This window comes from Falco naumanni, chromosome 5 (assembly GCF_017639655.2).
Source record: "Falco naumanni isolate bFalNau1 chromosome 5, bFalNau1.pat, whole genome shotgun sequence".
In the NCBI taxonomy this organism is placed as follows: domain Eukaryota; kingdom Metazoa; phylum Chordata; class Aves; order Falconiformes; family Falconidae; genus Falco; species Falco naumanni.
In genome coordinates this window covers 7,715,638-7,731,789 of record NC_054058.1, presented here as the reverse complement: position 1 = coordinate 7,731,789, position 16,152 = coordinate 7,715,638, and the positions used below count along the sequence as shown (strand labels likewise).

Below are 16,152 nucleotides of genomic sequence, written 5' to 3'. Positions count from 1 at the left end.
ATCCCCTCTCTGGGGACTCCAGGGGCAAGCAGTAATGCCAGACACCCTTTGTGGTGCAGTTCTTAGACACTCAGTGGGTGAATCCCTAACTAGAACAGAAGCCCCTGTCACAGGGCAGGTTGTTGGCTTTGCTCTCCCAAGCGGCTTGCTGGGAGCAGAAGATGTTTGACTTGAGCCCTAGGCTCCTACGCCACTGAGGAGCTTCCTAAATCACTTTGGGGTCAATGACATACCCTGAAGAGGAGCACAGGGCCCACCAGCTCTCTCCCTTTGACCCAGAGTATGCGCATCAGCAAAAGAAACAGACCAGGCAGGCTCTCCACCCCTAGGAAGGTGGAATTTGGGATGATGAGGCCTCCAGTGGCTCTGCAAGCACAGCACATGGTGTCCTACTCAGTCTGCAGGCAGGGACCAGGTCTTCCCCATGGAAGATCCAAAGTCTGTTTCAATGCCTTGCCCTCTTCTGACCTCCTTGCAAAACACCACCCTCTTCCCCTCTTCCATTCCTCCCTGCTCGCCTCGTTTATACAACGGCATGGATCATCTGTCCTCCCAGGAGAGACAAAATAGCGAGCAGTGACACAAGTACATTCCTCCAGCTCACGTATTTGCTTTCAGACACCCAGGGAGCTACAGTCAAGCGTGAGCATCAAAACCCACAGTAACAGATCCTGTGCGTTGGCCCAGACGGCACTTTGCACACAGGAGACATTTCCGTGCAAACCAAGAAGTCTGTCAGTGCACGTATCTTTCTCCATTGTATCTTTCACCTATGAGAACCCAAAAGCAACAGAGCTTTTGAACAGCTGCTTTAAAGTTCCTCCTCATCCTTTCACCTATGACCAGGACCATGAAGCGCTGTGCTTGTAAAACTGCATATCACAGTGCCTCCAGAGCCCTGAGCCAGGCTGCTAAATGTGAGTCTGACAAAGAACGAGAAAGCTTCTATGGAAAAGGGAGGCATCAGCCCAAGGACAGAGTAATCTGGGAAGGATGTAGGTGAATGGATGCAGCTGTAGCTTTGTATCGGGTCTGGCTGAGATGGAGTTAATTTTCCCCACAGCAGCCCCCGTAGTGCTGTGGTTTGTATTGTTAGCAAGAAAGGTGTTAATAACACACCAGCCTTTGGTTACTGCCGAGCCTCCCAGCCAGCGTGGCAGAGCCCAGCACGCTGGCCATGATACAAACCTCTGTCCCTCTGTCCCTCGGCAGCACTGACACCTCGCAGGCTGCAGGGGATCGGGTCCTTCCCACCGTGCAAGGGAGGGAAAGGTGCAGGCAGAGACCCATGCCGGTTACTCGTATGAAGGTGGAGAAACCCAGCCTCTTCCCAGCGCCTCACCTGCTCGCTGGAGGAAAATAACCAGGTTCACGTACTTTGTGCCTCTGTGTCTCAGAAGAGCCACAGAATTTGTGCTGCCTGTACATCACACGTACCTAACATGCTTTCTCCATTTCCTTTTTTCTGTTAAACACCACACGACTGAGGAAACTTTCAGCGATCTATAACTATGCCCACCTTTCTGGAGACAGACAGGAGGAAAACGTCAACATTAAGCACATAAGAGACTCAAGAGAGACCAGAACATTCTATTCAGCTAGGGGTTTCTCCATATCATGCAGCTATGCAATAATGCCTGCATAGCTATAGCATGCAGCTAATAGCCTACACATGAAGCCCTTCCCAGTAACACAGACTGCAGTCGTCCAAGCACAAACCCAGGTGGCCCCAAGAATGAGGTGTCTCAGGAGTCTATTATATCACAGCTATTTTATCAGGGTAAAGTCTCCCAGTTACAGACATATATTCAAGGATAAACAGATCCACATGTGCCCTCAGACACCACCAGTCAGCTCACACCGGCTGGCTGGGGACAGGCTTGTTCACTAATGACCTTATTGCTCCTGTAGCACACTTTATCTTTCTCTCTGTGCACTGTTTTTTTTCCTTCTCTGTCGTGTCCCCCCCCCCCCCCCCCCTCTTTTTATCTTAAAATGGTTTTCTCCCTTATTCTGCTATTTAATTTCTCTCAGAAACTCTCCCCCTTCATTTGCTGTGGTATTTAGATTTATCTAGGATAATTTGAGATCTCCTTGGAAATCTTTTTACCTCCTTTTCCAAATATATCAAACAACAGATATCTCAGCTGTGACCCAGGGCTAACAAAGGGATTGTAATCCCTGCTTCTTGAAAACAGGATTTTTCCCAATTTCTTCCCCCCTTCACTTATTTTGTCAGGAGCTATTCCTTCTTATCCTAGAATTGTGCGATTTCTGAGTCACAGATCCTCCCCTCCACCCTTTCCCAAGAGGCATGTTGACTTTTACACAAACCAGCACAATTTGTTGCCAAGTCCTATTCTTAATGGTTCTTCCAAGTGTTGTGCCTCTTTGGAGAAGCTGGACTGACCAAGAGTTTTAGCTCTGTCTTGCCTTTGGAACCTTTCACTTAAGTGCTGCTGCCACTTGGTTACTTCCCTCCTGTCCTGTCAGATTTGTGCAGGGTTTTCATGCCCTCATATGCACACTGATCCGACTGGACTTTTTGCTGAGAAAAAAGTACGGGGCGCTTTGTCCTGTTGACCTTCAGGCTTCAGTCAGAGCTGGCAACTCTCAAATCCTCTGACTCCTGCTGTGCAGAGCTGTGTGATAAAAGCAGTATGTGGAAATATCAGCAGAAAGAGAGAAGAAAAATAGTGTCCTCACATCTCAGTGCTCTGCATATGTCTGTTGCTCTCATTAGAGAACACAAAGGAAGAAACAACTCTGTCAGTGACCTTTTCATGGCACTGTCCACCACAGGCATTAGTTCCAGCCATGTGGTGATAGGACCTGTGACTTGCAACTGCTCCCGGATAAGAACTCTGCCTCCTGGTGAAAACAGACTGAAGAGAAGGATGCCTGGCTGCAGCTCAGGGCTTTTTGTGGAAAAAGGAAGATGCTGAGAATGAATTCAGCAAGTGTTTCCAGAGCAGTGGGGCACAAAGCTACACTCTGATCCAGTTCATATATTGTGCCTATCTCAGCAACTCAGGCACCTATTACTCTCCTAGCAGATATTTCAGAGACAAAGCATCTGAGAGAGCTGGCCTCGAAACTTTCTGCAGGCAAATGGCACTTGTTCCTTCATGCCCTGCTCTCTCCTCTCCCTCCCTTTCCTCCAGTGTCAGATTTCTCTTAAATTTCTCCCCATCTCACCTATTCTCTGCTTTTTCTATCCTTTTATTCTACTCAGACTCTCCGTTCCCCTTTATTCTTAGGAGGCAGCTACACAGCCCACTGGCAACTTTGTCAGCTTTTTCATGGACTTTAAATTCCAGTGCCAGCTGGGGTTAGGAGGAGCTAAAACCAGAACCCAGGAACATCTCTGTCCTTTTGACTCTTCCAGGAAAAGTAAGCAAGACCAGTACAACCAGTGAACTGAGCAGGAAGGTACAGACAGCAGCCCCAGTGGCACTGGTACGTGAAAAGAACAAGCTCTAGCACGAGGTTAGTTTTGTTCCCCAAGCAGAGCTCTCAGGGAGGTTCCACTAGGAACGTTCAGTCATATCGTTGGGGGTGGGAGCAGGGGCAACGGGGAGTGTTTGTGTTGCTGCATGCTATTTTCTACAGTAGGAGTACGCTGCTGTGTGATTCAGCACGCTTTCAGCTGTTTTAGGCAGTTTTGTAGCACCTGAGTATGTGAAATGGTAAACATGATAAACAGAAAAGACGGTCTGCTCCAGAACTGGCTGCATGTAACTGACTGAAAGGCTCCTGAAGATGAGTCTGCAAAGTGTTCCAAGATCCTGCTAGCTGAGAGGCACTACAAATAATAATCTAGAATGTCCCCAAAGTGATATTCCCTGCCTCTTTCCTCCATATCATAACCTATGGAAGGCACACAGTTGCACAAAGAAAATGTGCCTGAAAGTCTTTATTTTTTGATATTTTTTGTATGTCCAGATCCAAAACAGAAGAAAATTTTGAGGAGAAACAGGTCACATAGAACAAGGAGTGTCTCAGTTGGAAGACATAGTTGATCTAATCCAGGAGACGTAATTGCAGACCTTAGTGTAAACCCCGGGATAGCCTTTCTGTGCACATCCGATACCCCAGGAGACAATGCCCTGGAGCTGCCCGTTGCAGACCACTGGACCGCCGGAATCCCCCTGTGCACATAAAGGATACAGATATTCAGCAAGTGATATCAGTGTTAAGTGATGAGCCAGAGATGCCAGAAATCACTGACAGTGGAGGGAGCACCACTGAGTTTTTCTACACAGAAGTTCCACAAAGGTCATTTCTGGTTACCACTCTGCACCTGATGCTACTGTGCCTTACTTCAGCTCCAAGGGCACCACAGCCAAGGATGAGTAACCTGCCTAGTTTTGATGGATGCAGTCCTTGGCAGACTTTTAGGATGTGTGTGTCTTAAACATTATTCTGCCAAATATTTCATGGAGCTAGGCACACGTCAAATGCAGAGCAATTGTCAGGTGTGTTCATTTTCCAGACAGCCTGGGTCTTGACATGCCAGCTTTTCTGTTTTCAGTGAGTCCAAAACATTTGTGTCCTGAGCTCTAAAGTCACTGTGATGACTATTGACCCTCTGGTGCAGCACTCCTCCGTTTCCAATAGCCTAAGGTGCAGGAGGTGGCATAGTCTGCTTGTGGAGATTTAGGGAAGAGGTATTTGCTATCTCAAAAAAGGGACAATGACTGACTGAGTGGTAAAACACCTAGTCTCACTCAATAAGCAACTTTCGCCCTAAGCCTCTGCTGTTCAAAAAACAACACGCAAACATGCCGGTGCAGTGAGTATAGCAGATTCTCTCATGTGAAGGCCTCTACTACTGGCAAAAGGCAGGAGAGAAACATATGGGAAAGGAAAAGCAGATGTATTACCTGGCAGGAGTCTTTGCCTCCCTCCATGAATCCTACACATATCATGTTCTTGGTAATTTTCCCAGGGTAGGCTTTGGTGCACACGCTTGAGGAGAGTACAGGAGCCTTCAGGCACTGCAAGGTGTCTGGGTAGGGATCTGCAAGAAAATAGGGACATGGTTGATGACATCTCCAAGTTCATTTCAGAACCCAGAGATCTTTCTGAGCAGAAAAGGAATCACTGAACAACCTGTTTTAGCTATCATCACTCTTCCTCCAAGCAGTAATTGCAGCACCGATTCCTTTTGCTCAGGAAATCATCAAGTGGCAAATGTGGAGCTAAGAGCTGCTCTTGGAGCATGTATGCGGGGGGGAACCTGGGCCTCAGGAAAACCATCCTCTCCTCTGGTGCAGGTTTAGTTGTCACCAGCGGATTAGCCACCAGTCACCATGCACACCTCTGACTGTTGGTGTAAGGGAATGGAGCTCCCTTGTCATAATTTCAGATGCACAATCGCAGATGTTGATCTTGCTCTCTGAGAACTTGACAGCTCTATTGGCATGAGTCAAATTGCTCATGCTTGGCACTGCACGGCTGGTGGTGCCAGGCCACAAAATTCATGGCTGTGTGAACATGCTAGTGAAAGGCACATGGATGACTTAAGTGATTCCATGTTCCTAACACAGAACAAGAAGGACCTTATAAAGGCTTGCCTTTAAAGCAGTGAAATGGTTACTGTCCTACACAAACTGATTGCTCAGAATAGGCTTGTCCCACAGCACTTCTCTGTGCTTCACCCTCTACTGCTGAGAGTTAATTGTGAGGTCTCAGAGGGTCTCCTGGGCCCTCACGGTGCTGCACGTGCCCACGGAGTACTCACTGGTACTGCTCATCGTGTCGCCCCAGCCAGAGATGAGGCATGTGGTGCCCGTGGCCACACAGCTGGTGGGCAGAGGAATGGTCTGGACGGCTCGGTTGAGCTGGGCTGGTTTGGAAAGCTTGATGAGCATAATGTCATTGTCCAGCGTGGAGGCGCTGAAGCCAGGGTGGCGGATGACTTTAGCTGAATTGATGAACTGCTGCGTCGATTCTGTGAGCGCCAGGTTATGTTTCCCAAGCTGTACCTGGATGCGACTAGAAAAGAGAAGGAATGGCAAATACTTCACTGCTGCTGACAGGTTATGAGGAACCTCCCCATCACCGTATGCACTGGCTTCAGCCATCACTCTCGTAGTAGCTGTTTTCATGCAGGTTGTCTTTCTTGTCCTGCAATAAGTCCTGGGGATCCACACCGAGATCTTACCCACTCCCAGGACAGTGATGAATTTCTGCAGGTTTACTTCATTGAGCAGAGACAAGTTGAATACATAACAGTGCTTTATACAAACATTTTGAAAAAAGGCAAACTGCTATCACGCTGATCTCATTCCTCTTTCTGTTTTCCAGTAACTGTTTTTTAGCAAGATTAATGCAGTTTTTAAGAAATTACAGCCCGTGGCTCGTTGCTAGATTATTGCACTGTCATTTCAGAAAGTGCTCTGCACTCACAGAAAAATCTGCAGAAGTGAAATACCCCTTATGATGCCTCAGCCCAGCTTCCTGAATGAGCCACACATTCCTTGCCTGTCTTCTCTCAGAACGGAGTCACTTACATATCTGGATCTCACAGCTCATAATTCCTGCTAGAAGTGAACTGGAAGAAAGCAGTAGGTTACGGAAGAACATAATTTTTCTACTCACGACTTGTAGCAGTGAGCAGCTGACAGGACCCACTGGCTGTTGATGAGGGAACCTCCACAAAAGTGATACCCAGAATTCAGGGACACCTGATAGGGGACAGAGTTTGCCGCACAGGTGTAGCCTCCCACAATCTTGTCATCATCATCGTCATCAACGATGCTGGGGAAGGCAACTGCGAGATAAGAAGTGATATACGTCAACATCTGGCATAAGGAATACGGTGACCCTGTGACTGATGGAAGCATCTCACTTGTAGGCTCTACTTCTATAAAAACTCACAGTAGCACCAGTGGGCAAGTCTCAACATTCAGTTGCTGCTCCCTAAAATCATGCAATGAGACTTAGACTGGCATCTCACATATCTGCATGTAAAGCACCGGCTGCTGGTCCCAGGGTGAATATAGGAACATAGAAACATGTCAGATCAGATCAAAAGAGGGTCTGTCCTAGGATCCTGTCTGCAGTAATGGTCAGCAGTAGACTAACTGTAAGTACAGAACGAGTCTGCGGTGGTATTTCCTTGGAGCACTCACCCATAGTCCAAAAATTTGCAGCAGCTTTAAGGACTTCCTGAGCCATTATCTTTGTACTTCATAGAGAAGTACTTCATAAAAGAGAGATGGTCGTCTTTGAAGCCATGGACATATTTCAGTATTCTGGGGTCAAGAACACCTATGAAGGCATTACTTCCCCATTTTGTGATACATTCTTTCCCCATTTTTTGACACAAGCGATTATGAACAGACAGAAGTCTAAAGAAGGTGCAACACTCTGCCTTAAAAGTTTTGCAAATTGCAACTGGACTTCACTTTCCTACAACAGACTACCTTGCAAATTTGCCTAGAAAATGAGCTTCCTTCTAAATTACAAAAATAGAAGTAAAAAATATACTTACCAGCCACACCAACAAAGGTGACAAACAGTATGTACTTCATGATCTTGACCCAGCCTCGAGCTCAGACTGGTGGACTGGAGGTGGGAGCTGCTAGAAATACGTTTTTTGAAACGGCCTTATCTCTAGTCCAAGGTTTTTTCCAGACAAAAAGTACACAGTGGAAAATTTGAAGATCCAAATGCGGGCATTAACAGCCATTAGTAGAAAGTACAAATAACACATCAGTTAATCATAAACGTTTCGTAAGACAGAGAGCTATTTTAAATTATTTCAGAGAGCAACCTTCAATTTAAAAATACATTTGGGCTTTGGAAGATGTGTAGTTCTTTGTCTGTCTCATGCTTACATGCAGCATCTGTTGAGAGCAACCCTCAAACCTCTTTGAGATTCCTCTGTGCTGACGGTGCCATTCTTAAAAATGCATATATTTTACTGGAAGCTGAATATTGTAGTTAATGGACTGTAAGATACTATACATTTATTTGGAAAAAAAAACCTCATGCAAAACCAAAATGTCTCAATGTTGTTATTTTAGCAAATTCCTTTTCTTGAGTAAGTGCGTGTGGTTTTGTCACAAAGAACGCAGTGTTTCCCAAATAAAATTATTAAAAAGTAATTTCAATAAGTCAGTACAAAAATCCTATTCTGTGCTCCCTCCGTCAAGTTAAATTCTCCAAATGTGGTAATGTGCACCACGTCTCTTTAAAAGCATTTCTCTCATCTAGCCTATATGAAAATATCAGCCTAAGCACTGAACCACTTTATTTAGCTTTGGGGTGTTCTATAAGGACTAATTTTTGCCATAGAAGAATTTCAGTATAACATTCATGTTTATGGATGTAATGCATATGAAAAAAAATACCGTGACTACACATAATGAGATCTTCTGAAATCCTCTAAGAGAGTCATTATTTCTGCCATGAAGCAGAGTTTGCTAAAACTTAATAATGTGATGAATAATCATTTTCCAAGCACCTGCCACCTTCATCATGTTAGCTCCTGAAAGACATGGGATAACCTTACATGACTGTAAACACAATTCATATGCTTTGATTTGCTGAAATGGCATGAGAGGCTAAATAGGAATAACCCTTCTACTCCATTTCTTGATCAATTTTTTGAAAGCCCTGGAGGACTGGTACACACAGTGACACTTCCCAGAAGGAAATTTCCCTTCATGTTAAATTACAGTTGCAAGGCCAGGGACTCCTCCAAGGAGCTGCATGACTTGTCTTGGGCTTTAAACTGGTTATCAGTGCGGTTTTCCTACAAACATGCTTTATCCTGAGAAACAAATAACAATTAAAAGCTTCTTGCGGAAGAGGGAAAGAGCCATAATAGGACTAAGCATAGCAAAAATTACCAAAGCTGTCTGACACCATCACAACTAGGCAGAACGAGAACAATTCCTAATGCGCAATAGTGTATAATTTGATCTCCCTGTGGATCTATATTGTCTGTGTCCAAAACATGCCATCGGCATCGAGACAGGCTGTCATTAGATATTTTTAAACAGTATTTTTCCTGAGATGTATCTCTAATAACCTGTTGTGTAACACTTAGGCTATTAGTGTAGCAACCAGTAGTTGCTTCCACCATGGTGAGTACGTAGTGCTTGGCTTGGTGCGTTCGTAGCAGTGGACCAATACAGTCAATTTGCCAGACAGCTTCCTTTTCCTTCTTTTCACAAGGTTTAATATTTGGTTTAGTATCAACCCAAATTTCAGGAAAATCCAGTAATTCAGCATCTGAACTGGGAAGCTCAACCATACCTGCACCTATCTTGGTTTGGTTTTTTTTGATCTTTTTTTCTTGTTACTTATTAAATCTACTCTGATCAGTTATTCTTAACAGCAGGAAAGGCTGGCAATCTCCTTGAAGAAAAAGGTCTCTCGGAGACTTTCTGTGCTACTTGCTTAATTCAACAAGGGGACACTACTGACCCCCTTCCCACGCTACTGCCAGAGTTCACAGCAAAAGCCCTGTGTCACAGCACCTGTGGTTCTTGTGTTCCCAAGTCCTTGATGGCAGACATCTAGTGAACATACCTCACCCACATCCCTCCCATCCTCCTATCTGCCTCTCAGGGGCCCTTCCACAGGCTGCCGTGAATCCCTGAACTCCGGGGTGCGTGCCAGCAGAGCAGGTCACGGAGCAAACTGATCTCAAATGAAGGCAAAGGGGGTGCTTGTGATGCACAACTCAGAGGTCACCCAGCAGACAGACTGCTCCAGAACAACCCTTCAGGCCTTCCAGTAGAGCTGTGAAGGATGGAGACTCCTTTGCATTCAGGTTGAAACTGGAACAGCTCCTTCTACCTCTCCTTCCTTTCTTTAAGCTGATGAATCCCTACCCAAAATGTAAATACCCTCTCTGGTCAATGCTGCTGAACATTCCACAGACCCACTGCAAGTTCCCCCCCCCCCCCCCCCCAGTGTTTTTCAAAAAATACACTCTGGCAGGTACCCCTCCCACTGCAAACTTGTTTCTCCTTTAAGGCAGTGATGCTGCAGCAGATCGCTGGGGGCTCCGGAGGTGTAGGAAGGAGGAGGGTTGTGAACAGAGAGCAGCTGTGTTAGGTGTTATCACTAGACAAGCAATGGCAGCTTGCTTTTCTAGAAATCCATGTTCCTAGTTCAAGTATTTCTGTCAGCTGTATCATCACCGGACTCAGATAAAGTAAATAAATTTGTCCAGGCTGATGCAAGATCCTGGGAAAGGAAAACCTGGGGCTGACAGAGATAAAGCTTCACAGGAGTAAAAGTGGAGGAGGTTTTGAGGCGGGTCCTTGTATGCCTCACAGAGCTTGGTGGTGGAGGGACCATTGATTCTCTCCTGCCTTGGGAGCAGCTGGCACATTCTCCAAAGCTTCTGATCCTCCAGCTCACCACACGCAAGGAAACCTTCTGTCACAGCCACTTGCCTTGTCCTCTCTGCCCACATTTCTCTTCCCCAGTGGCACAGCGTTCTGCTTTTCTTCTATTTCCACCCGCATCAGAGACTTGGACTCTTAGTCTCCTAGACAGACAGAGGAGGTAGGACGTGACAGAGGTGTGTAAAACTACGAGTGGCCTGGGGAAGGATGGATTGCAGGGGGTTTGGCAGGCCCAAAACAAGCAAAGGACAATTCCTTCTCTATTAGGAAAGCTGTGAATCTCTTTCCACAAGTTTTTATGGATGCAAAAGGTTTATACAGCCTCAAAAATGAGGGAACACATTTATGGAAGAAAAATCCATTGATAGCTATGAGGTTGGAAGTCCCCCCATCTGACCTCCCTCGTTCCCAGGAACCACCTGCAATTGGACAATCCCTGCTGCTATATCCTAGTAAGAGACCAAAGAGAAGTGTGGAACCCTCTGGACTCACCCATGTGCCAGGGTGTGTCCCACGACCCAGAGAAAGACAGTCAGGGCTGCCAAAGTCCTGCAAGAGAGTTTGGAGAGTTACCCAAACTTATTCCTTCAGTTGCTGGCGCATAGAGAGGGTCCTGGGAGCAGCTCAGCCCCTTTTGAGCAGGATAGGAGGGTCAGGTCAGGGCTGGCCTGACAGATGTGTGTTAGAAGGTGGGGTTCTGTGACAGTGCTGCTGTGTTGTTCCTGTTCAGGCCGAGATGGGAAGTGGGGATGAGGCTTAAAGCATGGGAACTCAAGGGGCTTGACTGGGGAGTAAAATACCTAGCTTTCCCAGGCCAACAGGAGTCTTTACTCCCCAGAGGGTCTCTTTCCAGATGACTCCTGTTGTGTCCAGGGACTAGGATCTCTCAGAAAGACCCCAGGTAGAGATTTCCTCTGTCTTCCTTCTACTGTACCTGCTTCCTGTATTGCTTGAATCAATCTTTACATCTGATCCAGAGAGCCACTGATTGTGATGCACGTTTCCTTCTCTGGCCTTTGAGCAAAATCTCCCTGAGTCCTGGAAATTCTCCAGCTGTCATGACAGGTGCTTTTTTCCCCGCTTTTCTTTTTCTTCCTTGTCCAAAGCACAGAACCCAGGCATCTAGAGGTGTGTGGCCAAGGAAGGCTGTGGCATCTAAGATACAGCATCCAGCTTTGGTGGAGAAGGGACTGGAAAGCTGGGGGTGGGGCAGAGGGAAGGAGAGAGGGGGCTTTGGGGTGGTTACATACACTCTATAGGGAGACTGGAAGGAGCTGTGGTGGGCCATCATAGTCCAGAGGGTCCAAGAAGGGCTAGGGTCAACTCAAGAAACACCAAAGCAGTTATTCTAAGTGATAGAGTAAAAGGCAGCAGGCAAAAATTAGATACCAAGGAATAAGGTTGAAAAAAAAAATACAGAGACACCACTGGGAACCTTCCAAGGGTCCCTTCCCAGCTGCACTTCTGACTGCCCATCTCTTCCTCAGTTTTGGAAGCGGGGTCCAATGCCCACTCCAGGTGGGATGGAGCTAGCTGAAACCAAATGGAGGGACAAATGGTCTCTAATGTTCACAGAAGTCTGGGCTTCTCCATTGCCATTCTAGGTGACAGAAACGTGTTATGGTCCTGAGGCCATGGGACAGAAGGAATGAAAAATCATGGGGCTCTTATTAGGCCACTCTGTTGGAAATGGCACAGTCCTGTCCATGGATTTCATGTTCCCAGGTAATATATCCCTGGATTCCATGATCTCATGATTCAGGTGTTTCTGGGTCCCCTCTCCACAAGGCCCACGTCTCAGGTCCTGTGTCCATAGGGTCTCCAGACCTCAAGTATCATGTCTTTCAAGTTTCCAGTTCCCTAGTCCCATGGCTTCATTCCCATAGCATTTTGGGGCTGACTTGACTTGATCCAGCTATCTTGCATTCTTTCCCATTGCTTGGGCACCCCTAGGCTTTGTTCTGTTTGTGGGGACACTGGTCCTGGCTAATATTAACTCCATTTCAATTTACCCTACTGCTGTAGAAACTGCCAGATCCTCCAAGCTCCAATCAAAGCTACCGATAGTCTGTTGGGGAGGGAAGTACAGGGTTGGAGGAGGGGTTGGAGGAGGGGAACTAAAATCTCCAGAAAAAAACATAGCCAGGCATGGGAGATCTGCAATTCCCTGCTCCCAGGAATACCAGCGCACTGGATGGACCTACCTCATGCTCAGTGCTTTCCTAGGGCATGGAAGATCTTGACCTTTCCCCAGAGAGCTCCAGTCTCCCCATAAACCTTTATCCTGATATCAGAGTTTCTTAAAATAGTTTTTGATGTCTTTTGGAATGTTTTCTGCTTATCACCCTCATTGCTGTGGAGCTGTGACATCTGCCTCTACCTATGGTAGCCCCATCCAGTGGTCCCATCATAGCCCTATACCTTCCCTTTCCTGAAAGCTGTTGCCTTTTTTCAAGGGCCTCATTTCCCTTCAAGCCATAGGTTTTGGAGGTCATTTCCACATGGATTCCACCACTACTCACCACTGAGGCTGTCACCGTATTTGCTGTTATTGATGCTGCCAGCGTTCTGAAAATTTGACTGAGTCCTTGGCTGAGTCTTCCTGAAAACCCAAACCCCACTACTTAGACATCTGTGTGAGACAGACACCCCTGCCTCCAATCTAAGCCTCATTTCCCCTTTCCCTGCCTATTCCCAGGCACCATGTTACCTAGGGAAGGCCTCATCTTACCAGAGGAGTTGCCATGATGCACCCCAGCACCAGGAGACAGTCAGGAACACAACACCAGTATACCTCTCCACTGCTTTTCCCAGCTCTGGGGTATCTGCCCTTCAGGCTGGGGCTCTGCAGGATACTGAGCTGCCACAGCACTATCAAAGCCAGCCAGGCACCACAAGGCTTTTAGCATCACATACGAGATTAACTTCAATAAGTAGTTCCCACACCTTGCCCCGGTGCAGCCCCTGATCCAGCCCACCCTGCTTCTCGCCTCTGCTGCATCCAGATTTTTCCTTCTCCAGGCTCCTCTTCCAGCCAGCCTCTCCTCATCCAGGCCCCCTTCTTCTTCCTGGATTTCTCTTTGTTTCTCCTACATCCAGGGCATGCTCCCTCTCCCCTCCCTCTGCTTCTTCTGGATCTCTCTCTCCATCCAGTACTCCACTTCACACAGCCCTTACAGCTAATTAACTACTTAGCAGGAACCAGCCACAGCTGCACCTTATCCACATCAGCCAACCCTCCGCCCCTGAAGCCAGCCCACAGCTGTATGTTATCAATGTTAATTAACTGCCTTCATTGCTCTATAATTCCTCTACACTGAGCCTGAAACTGGATTTATACGGAACAGCCAGATCCTGCCACCTCAGCCCTGCCTGAGCCAAGGGCTGATGTACCCCACCAGGTCTCTGGGTACCACCAGTCTCTCCCACGGGTTACCACTCCCTTTTGCCTCAACCCTGTTTGCTTCTCATACACATTCGCTGGTTTCTCAGAGAGGCAAGATTTTGTCTGAGGCTTCAACGCTGTCAGTGAACTGCCACAGTCCCCAGTTTGTGGCTTGTAAGTGAGTCTCTTCCCACTGTCCCCCTACGGGTCCTCCAGGGGAGGATTTGACTCTGTGTTCTAGTGGGAATTCCTCTGTTCCAACTTGTGGACATGGGAAAACTGAGACCAGAGCAGGATCTTCCTAAAGTACAAGGTGTAGCCCCTCGTAGTGTTTGCCATGATTCAGGCCCTGCTGAATGGACAGAGGCATGGACAGAGCTGCTGCAACCCCAAACAAGGCACGAACCATGGTGCACGAGGGGCTTCCTATTCCATGGGGGTGCCTGCCCCATCCCAGAGCTGCAGTCCCACAGGCAGTGAGGCACGGGGCCAGGGCACGTGTGACAGCACTGACTCCCACCCTGTTCTGTCCCCTAAGCCTCAGGCTCTGTCACTCCTTTTGAAACTGCAGTAAGAATTGAGGTATCCGGGTCCCGAAACCCACATGGAGAGAGAACCCAGGCGTTCTGTCCCTCCCCGTGACGGCAGCAGTGAGTGATCAGAGCCAGCCAAAAACTCACCCTGCTGGGAGGGCACTAAGAACTTTGGTTTTATTGTGATTATTAATAAACTTTTGTGATTCCCTGTTTCCCAGTGGAGGAACTCCACTGCCCTGATTCTCAGTGAAAGGACCGTGATGAGGCAGAGGCTGGGTCAGGTGGGAGCTGCAGTGGACGTTTGGGGACAGCTCCCTTTGCACTGTGGAGCCTGCAGCCCTTCTGGTGCCTCTCACAGCAGAATCAGCGGAACCAACAGCTTCTCAGCCTCCTCCCTGCAGATGAAAGACAGACAATGGTGACCCTCCAAGGAGGGGAGAACAGAAGAGGGAGCTGGGATAGGACTGGGAGCCAGGACTCCTGTGTTCTCGCCTCGGTGCCGGGTAGGTAGTAGGAAAGGACTAGGAGGCTGTGAATCGATCTACTGGGCGCAGGATGGGACACAAACCTGATCATGTTCACGCCGTTATTCACAGGGGTTCCACGTTCCCTTACCACACTGGAGATGTGCCCTCTGAGCAGAGCATGAGGAGGAGGAGAAAAAGGAGGAAGAGGAGGAAGCAGAGACGCAGGGCCAAGAGTTTCCCGTTCATGGCTCGCTCTGAGCAGGGCTGACGGGAACTGGAACACTGGCCAGGTGACTGCACTGTGCTGCTCCTCTCCAGCCACAGTGAACAACCCGATCTGAGCAGGGGCCTTGCCTGATGTGCTAGGCACTTCACATAGGCCAGAAGGCGTTGTATATGTAAGAGTGAGGGGTTTGCCTCCCTGGGTGCGTGTGCGCGCCTGCACAAGGTCAGTGTGTGAGACCATGAGATTGTGTGGCTGTGACACATTTCACTGTTTCTCTGAGGAAAAAAGTTAATATGGAGGAGGTGGTAGGAGAGAAGGAGAAAACAGTGGAGGTGGAAATAGAGAAGAAAGAAGTGAGAGAACAGGCGGAAAGAGAGAAGAAGGAGGCGAGAGAGGAGGTAGTAGGAAAGAAAAAGGGGGGAAGAGGAGGCAGCAGGAGCAAAGGAGGCAGCAAGAGAAGAGGAGGAATGAGAGAAGAATGACGTGAAAGTGGAGGTGAAGGAAGAGAGGACGTAGGCAACACGGATGCGGAGGACAGAAGGAGGAGAGAAAGGAGGCAGAAAGAGAGCAGAAGAAGGTGACAGAGGAAGAGGAAGCGAGAGAGGAAGTGGAGGAAGGAAGGAGGCAAAAACAGGAAGAGGAGGAGAAGGATGCGAGACAGGAGGTGGCAGGAGAGAAGGAGATGAAAGAAGAGGTAGAAGGAGTGAATAAGGAGGTGAGGGAGGAAGAGGAAGGATAGAAGAAGAAGATGATGGTGGAGGCAAAGGAATAGAAGAAGGAGGTGACAGTGGATGTGGAGAGCAGAAGGAGGCAACAGTGAAGGCAGAAGGACAGAAGGAGGAAACAGTGGAGGTGGAAATACAGAAGAAGGATGTGAGATAGAAGGCAGAAGGAGAAGAGAAGGAGCCGAGGGAGTAGGCAAAGGAAAAGAAAAAGGACTCCAGAGTGGATGTGGAAGGAGAGAAGAAGGAGGCATGAGTGGAGTCAGGACAGAAACGGAGGCAATAGTAAAGACAGAAATAGAGAAGAAGGAGGCAAGAGAGGAGGTGGAAGGACAGAAGAAAGAGGTGGGAGCAGAGATGGAAAAACAGAGGGAGGCAATAGAGGAGGCAGAAAGAGCAAAAGGAGGTGAGAGAGGAGGCAAAAAGAGAAGCGATAGAGA

General features: G+C 47.8%; 1 protein-coding gene across 2 annotated transcripts; it reads right to left on the bottom strand.

Moving 5' to 3' along the window:
- Nucleotides 1-3,898: 3,898 nt before the first annotated feature.
- LOC121089569 (trypsin I-P1-like) lies at nucleotides 3,899-7,762 on the bottom strand. 2 transcript variants are annotated; one of them, XM_040596904.1, is made up of 5 exons: nucleotides 7,502-7,762; nucleotides 6,607-6,778; nucleotides 5,747-6,000; nucleotides 4,887-5,023; nucleotides 3,899-4,151 (listed from the first exon to the last, which is right to left on the bottom strand). In XM_040596904.1, the coding sequence occupies exons 1-5, from the start codon at nucleotides 7,539-7,541 to the stop codon at nucleotides 4,002-4,004; spliced, it is 753 nt and encodes a 250-aa protein (XP_040452838.1). In that variant the 5' UTR covers nucleotides 7,542-7,762; the 3' UTR covers nucleotides 3,899-4,001. The 2 variants fall into 2 exon arrangements, with proteins under 2 accessions (XP_040452838.1, XP_040452837.1); XM_040596903.1 differs by lacking the exon at nucleotides 7,502-7,762 and having other exon boundaries at nucleotides 6,607-7,469.
- Between the last annotated feature and the right edge of the window lie 8,390 nt (nucleotides 7,763-16,152).

Coding starts and splice junctions, on each gene's coding strand:
- LOC121089569 (XM_040596903.1), bottom strand. CDS start 6,851: ATGCTTCCATCAGTCACAGGGTCACCGTATTCCTTATGCCAGATGTTG. Junction 6,001..6,606: donor GCTGCTCACTGCTACAAGTC/GTGAGTAGAAAA, acceptor TCTCTTTTCTAG/TCGCATCCAGGTACAGCTTG. Junction 5,024..5,746: donor CGACACGATGAGCAGTACCA/GTGAGTACTCCG, acceptor ATTTTCTTGCAG/ATCCCTACCCAGACACCTTG.